Source organism: Garra rufa, chromosome 20 (genome assembly GCF_049309525.1).
Source record: "Garra rufa chromosome 20, GarRuf1.0, whole genome shotgun sequence".
Lineage (NCBI taxonomy): Eukaryota > Metazoa > Chordata > Actinopteri > Cypriniformes > Cyprinidae > Garra > Garra rufa.
The window spans coordinates 1281607-1289106 of NC_133380.1; the positions used below are offsets into that span (position 1 = coordinate 1281607).

General features: G+C 34.3%; 1 protein-coding gene across 1 annotated transcript in view; it reads right to left on the reverse strand.

The window, feature by feature from the left end:
* Nucleotides 1-7500, reverse strand: part of LOC141293937 (heterogeneous nuclear ribonucleoprotein L-like) — a 49073-nt gene that overhangs the window by 1268 nt on the left and 40305 nt on the right. The window contains exons 11-13 of the mRNA XM_073826006.1: nt 6455-6512; nt 4925-5023; nt 1-2949 (exon numbers count right to left, since the gene is read on the reverse strand). The exon at nt 1-2949 is cut by the window's left edge and continues 1268 nt beyond it. Coding sequence (XP_073682107.1) covers nt 2894-2949; nt 4925-5023; nt 6455-6512 — 213 coding nt within the window. The 3' untranslated portion in view covers nt 1-2893. The remainder of the gene's footprint in view (nt 2950-4924; nt 5024-6454; nt 6513-7500) is intronic.

Sequence of the window (7500 nt, forward strand, 5' to 3'; positions counted from 1 at the left end):
AATATTTCTGTCTTGTATTCCTGTACAAATATCTGAACATCTTTAAATCAGGGAGAAGGAGAAGCTAAATGAACATTAGAAGTCATGTTTTATGAAACACTGATCAATGAAGAGAGTTGATGATTAAAATAAACAAATGTCAACTTATTTCTGAAGAATAAGTCGATTTTTCTGACTCTATTTGCAGATATTTGTTCCTGTTTTAATCATAAACTCATTTCACCATAAACAACTAAAATAAATAACTTCTTGATGTCATTTTGTTTCTCCAATCGACGTAAATGTAATCTTGATTTTAGAATCTTTACACATTTGTTCTGGAAACTATGGAAGCCATTTCCGCTACTTAATAAAAATCAAATAAGTTAACTTCTGACTTTTCTTTTCAGAACTGTGAGATATAATTGCACAATTGCAAATTATATAGTCAAAATGGCTAGATATGAAGTCAGTATTGCAGGATATAAACTCACAATTGTGAGAAATAAATAAATACTTTTTTTTCTCGCAATTGCAACTTTTTATCTTGCAATTCTGACTTTTTTCTCACAATCGGGAGATATAAACTCGCAATTGTTCTGAGGAGAAAAAAAGACTAATATGTTCACAAAATTGCTGAAAAAAAGTCTGCAACTAGATGGCTTGCAACTTGGCTTGAGAAAGCCTAGCTTGAAAGTTTAAAGCTGTAAAACCTTAAAGTTTTGAACTTTATATAGATAGATTAGATGATTAGCAAGTTGCTAGCATGTTTCTAACAGAATTAACATGTTACTTGCATTATTAGCATATCATTAGCAAGTTGCTAACATGTTTCTAGCATGATTAGCATGTTTATAACATATTTAGCAAGTTGCTAGCATGTTTCTAACAAGATTAACATGTTACTTGCATTATTAGCATGTCGTTAGCAAGTTGTTGACGTTTCTAACATGATTAACAAGTTGCGAGCATGTTTCTAGCATTATTAGCAAGTTGCTATCACATTTCTAACATGTTTCTATCATGATTAGTAAGTTGCTAGCATGTTTCCAACAAGGTTTGCAAATTGCTAGCATGTTTCTAGCACGATTAGCAAGTTGCTAACATGTTCCTTGCATGATTAGCACGTTATTTATATGTCATTAGCATGATTGACAAGTTACTAGCATGTTTCTAGCATGATTAGCAGGTTACTAGCATGAATGTAGTTGCTAGGCTAGGCTAGATAGTTCAATAGATGATAAATATTCAATAGAATGGAAGTTTGAATGAGTCTCAGGGGATTCTGGAAGTTTAAATTTGAATTTTGACAGTTGGAGTTTGAATTTTGACAGTTGGAGTTTGAATTTTGACAGTTGGAGTTTGAATAGTGTTGATCATTTGAACATTCCCTCAATGTAAGTCTATGGGATGTTTATGGTTTTTAATCTTCAATTTGATGAAAACTATAACTCGGATCAGTCTGAAAAGAAAGAGCACACTCAGTGACATCAGTCTGAAGAGCTGGCATGAGTTTGGTGCTTCTTAGTCTCAGTCTCAGACGTCACGCCCATGGAACGTTGGCTAAACGTCTGATGCATATGGTACACTTAACTGGAAACACTTCAGGAATGTCGAAGTCGTCATCTGATTAGTTGAATTTGACCGGAATTCCGGGAGACGGAGTGTCGTGTTTATTTTCGGTCCGCCGGGAAACAAAGCGCAGACTGATTTACTCGGCGTTTTGCTAAAAGGTGCTTATGCAGACGCCATTGTTGTTATACACATATGCGACGTTTGCGAACAAATTACTGACTAACTGCTTGTTCTCCGTCTTCTTCTTTGTTATCTTTCAATGCTGCTTATTTCAATGACTGACTTGTTGCACGCCAGTCTGTTGTCGTGGGGGCATTTCCACGCACAGAAACGTGACGCTGAACGAAACGAACTGTGATTGGTTGTTTGACATGTCGATCAAACGGTCTTATGGGCGGGACTTGGCCAATGAAAGCTGCCATGAGTTCCAGACCTTCAGCCGTCAGTCTATAGGTCTGGCTACGCGAGACTAGGTGCTTCTAGCTTGAAAGCTTTAGAAGAAGAAGAATAAAAAGCTTAAGTAGTAGATCAGTAGGTTGTCTTTCTCAATCTAACCTAATAACCTTTTTTATTCTGTGGCGGAAATGGGCTAACATAGAAAAAAATGAAAAACAAGCTTGAAATGTATCATTTTTGCAGTGTGTACAGTAAGAGTTCATTCTAATATCTGGTTAAGATCAATTTGAATTTGTGTTTTCAAACTCTGAACAAGATTTAGAGACCATATAGTGTTCTTTTCAAAGTATTCCTTCGGTTTTCTGTTAAACGTGTTGAAGTGACCTTCATGGAGCTGCAGAAACCCTGTCAGTGGATCAGTAAAGGAGAGCATCACTTCATGTGACTGTACGCAGAGATGATGTAAACTAACTAGCAGTCATTAAACCACTGGTCTGAACTTACTGTACTGTACATCCTCATCCTCATCCTCACTCAGAGCTGGTGAAGGGCTGACGGCGATCATGTGATGTGTGTCGGATCAGAGGTCATGTGACTAGATAACTAGTTAACCAGCGGCCCATCCGTCAGTCTCTAGTGACCCGCTGCTGTACACATAAATAATACAGTGGTCCGTGTTCATCACTCAGTTCAGTTTCTCCAGTTCAGATGATGATGATGATGTCGTCAAACCCCTCGTGTCCTTCATCGGCGGTTCTCGGAGTGACATCATCACGTCTTACATCCAGACCCATTGTGTGTGCGTTTGTCAGTTTCCTGGTTTGATCAGATTTACAGATGAAGAACTAAAGAGGACTAAAACTGAAGGAGAGTCGGGTCTGAGAGGAGCAGGAGAGGTGATGAAGATGATGATGATGAAGATGATGGTGTCAGTGGCTCCAGCTCAGAGGTGTGAGGAGGTGGAGAAGCACAGCTTCAGCGTGTACGGGTTTGAACCGTCTGAAAAACAAACAACATTCATGCTTCAGCTCAGTCACATCTACACAATCTGAATCCAACATGTTCATGTCTTTCTTTCTTCAGTCGCAAAAGAACGTTTTTTGAGGAAAACATTCCAGGATATAGTGGACTTCTATGGTGCCCAACAGATTAAAGGTTACAAATGCAGCTCTAAACGATCCCAGCCGAGGAATAAGGGTCTTATCTAGCAAAACGATTGGTTATTTTCTAAAAAAATTGACAATTTATACACTTTTTAACCTTAAATGCTCATCTTATCTAGCCCTGCCTGAACTCTGTGTATTCCGGTTCAAGACAGTTAGGGTATGTCCAAAAACTCCCGTCTCGTTTTCTCCTCCAACTTCAAAATTTAAACAAACTTAAAAAAAAAAAAGTTTGTTTAAATATCTTATTTATTTAATTTAGTACTGTCTAGTGATCGACCAATATTGATTTTTTATAAGCAATGCAAGTAACATTCCAGGATTTTTCTCCATATAGTGGACTTCAATGGTGCTCAACGGATTGAAGGTTAAAAATGCAGCTTCAAAGGACTCTAAACGATCCCAGCCGAGGAATAAGGTCTTATCTAGCAAAATCAGTGATTTTCTAAAAAAAAAAAAGTACATTTCTATACTTTTTAACCTCAAATGCTCATCTTGTCTAGTTTTGTCAACTCTGTGCACTCCAGTTAGGGAATGTTGAAAAACTCCCATCTCATTTTCTCCTCCAACTTTAAAATGGTCCTCCATCGCTGCAGAAGTACTGACCCAGTGTTTACAAAGTGAACGTGCAAAGATCAAACGCTCTTTACAAAAAAGCTAAAACAGTGATGTAGGACAATTTTAAAGTTGGAGGAGAAAATGAGATGGGAGTTTTTCAACATTCCCTAACTGGAGTGCACAGAGTTGACAGAACTAGACAAAGATAAGCATTTGAGGTTAAAAAGTATAGAAATGTACATTTTTTTTTAGAAAATCACTGATTGTTTCGCTAGATAAGACCTTATTCCTCGGCTGGGATCGTTTAGAGCCCTTTGAAGCTGCATTTTTAACCTTCAATCCGTTGAGCACCATTGAAGTCCACTATATGGAGAAAAATCCTGGAATGTTACTTGCATTGCTTTTAAAAAATCAATATTGGTCGATCACTAGACAGTACTGAATTAAACAAATATGATATTTAGACAAACTAAGATAAAATTCATCATCATCATTCTGTTTAAAAGTTTTCACCCCACGCTCACAGCATCATCTTTGTGTCATAATTCAGTAGATTTTTCCTATAATTTAAAAATGAAATAAAATGTTAATGCATCCTTTTTTTAATGCATTTTAAACTTAAGAGTTAAATTCAGTTTCACACTGAGAGTTATTTGTAATGGTTAAAATCTAAAAAAATACTTCAAAACAGACTGAAACATTCTGTATCATGGATGTAAGAAACGTTTTCTGGACTAATGTTTTTTTTTTAACACCACAGTGAAGCTTTTGTCTTGAGACCTGTTTCATTTCACCAGTTCATTCTGAAATATTTTAATATACACCAAACCACAAAACCAGTCATAAGGGTCAATATTTTGGAAATTGAGATTTATATATCATCTAAAAGCTGAATAAATAAGCTTTTACTTTTTTTCTATTTGGTCGAGATACAGCTATTTGAAAACCTGGAATCTGAGGGTGCAAACAAATAAAATATTGAGAAAATCACCTTTAAAGTTGTCCAAATGAAGTTCTTAGCAATGCATATTACTAATCAAAAATTAAGTTTTAATATATTTGCAGTAAGAAATGGACAAAATATGTTGATGGAACATGATCTGTACTTGATAAAATCAATAAATTTGACCCATACAATGTATTTTTGGCTTCTGCTACAAATATAGCAGTGCTACTTAAGACTGGTTTTGTGCTCTTTCCTACAGTAATATTTGATGTTCTGGATGGACTGAAGCGTGTCTGATGTTACTCACTGGGTATCCGGATCTGATAGTGGTTGAGGACGGTCAGAACCTCCACGGCGTGAGTCTTACTGTCGAACTCCAGCAGTCCAGAGATGGTCTTTGAGCTGGCTGTAGATCAAACACACCACAGTCCCTTACCAAGAATACGGTTATTCAAGTGTGCTGTTAGTATACTTCTGTTAAACTAAAAATAGCAAAGTATACTCTCAGTCTACTTTTTATGTACTTCTTAGAAATGTGCTTTATATACTTCTCAGAAATATGACATATAAGTATACTTGACTTATACTTAGAAAAAGTATAAGATGTATTTGAGCTCTACTTGCTCTGAGAATCTGTGTTTTCATTGTTACACATCTTCTGAACAGAATGTCCAAAACACAAGTGAAGAAGAAACCGAAACAACAGATGCTTTCACATGTAATCTAACACAATCCTCAGACATAAAACAGCATCGAAACCATAGATATGGAAAACTGTGGAACGTTATGGAATAAAATGTCCACCCATGAAGAGGAAATAATGACTGTCAAGCTTTGGGCTGTTGATCAACTCCATCTACATTTGGATTATCATCAATAGTCTTTTTTTTTAGCTTTTTGTTTAAAATCTTGTTTATTGATTTAATTATTTTTTATTTATAAAACTTACCCACATTCAAGTGTAAAAAAAGACTGCATTATACCCTGTTCTTTCTTTTGATGTTTTATATGTCCAGATATTCATGTAACAAAATATATACAAATGAACACCTATATAGGGACATAGTAGTATACTTAAAGTATGATGTAAAGTTCACTTCAAGAAAACTTATGAGTATACTTGCAGTACAAACTGATCTAGTTGTGTACTTAAAGCTTACTACTGTTATACTTAAAGTATACTTAAAAGTACTTTTATATACTAGAAAGTGAGCCAGTTTAGTCCCAAGGAGTATTGAAATAGTACACTTAAAAGTACACTACTAGTACACTGCAAAAAATGCTTTTCTTACTTAGATTTTTTGTCTTGTTTCCAGCCAAAATATCTAAAAATTCTTAAATCAAGAAGGATTTTATAGACGAGTAAAAAATATTATCTTGTTTTCATTAATTAATTTTGCTTGAATCAAGCAGAATAATCTGTCAATGGGGTAAGAAAAATAATCTTGTTTTCTGTTTGAAATAAGATTTATTTTCGTACCCCATTGCCAGATTATTTAGCTTGTTCTAAGCAAAAAATCACTTCATTTTGACTTGTTTTTTTCTGAAAACGAGAACATTTTTTTACTCGTCTAGAAAATCCTTTTTGATTTAATAATTTTCTGATATTTTGGCTGGAAACAAGACAAAAAATCTAAGTAAGAAAAGCATTTTTTTGCAGTGTACAATCATATTTGTATACTTACTACATAGTATATTTTAACTTTGCTTAAGTATACTTAATAAAATATACTTCATTTTTGTAGAGTCACGTTACAGCACTGATCCTAATTTTGATCTCAAACAAAGTAAGGAAAATAAGAAAAATGCTGTGAAATTGATCAAAAGTCAGACTCACGTTTGGCGTCAAACACTTTGTATTTGATGAATCCTGGGACATCATGTTCTGTGCATAACTGCAAAACAACAGATGAGTGTGATTCAACACAATCCAGCAGAGAACGCTAGTGAGACACACTGACATCCACACGCTTACATCCTACTGACCTCTATTGCTTTTATATACTTGTAAAAACTGTAACTTAATCCTCATCCTGACTGGAAACTTTAACAGTACATAAAAAAAAAAAAAAATGATACCATGTTTTTAAAATAAGAATATCCTCAATCAGAGGTTTTGAATCATTTCAGGGGATGCATCTGATTGCAAAACTTGCTTATGTCGCCCGAACCTTTCAGATAATGAAATTCATTACTATAAAGAGTTAATATAGAAACTCTTGAGTTATGGGTATAATAGAGAGACAGCTATAATACTACAATTGCTCACAGCTGTTATACACTGCAAAAAAGGCTTATCTTACTTTTAAGATGATGAAATTAAGATGCATTTACTAGACAAGCAAAATGACTTAAGATATTTAGTCTTGTTTTGATGCTAAATGCACTTATATAGTTTTTTTTTCTCACCTGGAAACAAGACTAAATATCTTAGCTATTTTGCTTATCTAGTAAATGCATTTTTATTTAAGAATTTTTAGATATTTTAACTAGAAACAAGACAAAAATACGTAAGATGAGCCTTTTTTGCAGTGTATACAGTGTATTTGTCTTGTTTCCAGCCAAAATATCTAAAAATTGTTAAATTACAATTATCACCTTACTTACCCAAACAGATTGATAATTGCAAACATTTTTAGTATTACAAGTTTTCTGAAATGCTAGGTTTAAATACGCAAGCGAGGCATTATTTAATGAAACATGTGCTAATTTGTTACATTTCTAGTACAAAAAATATAAACCGTGGATGAAGTCAGTTTCAAAACTCTTGTTTAATTTTTTTGACATATTAGAGTCAAATCTCATTTTTGTCACTCCATCATTTAGAAAATACATGGAACAGACAGAAAACACTATATTTTGACCATTTTCTGGAGGAATAAA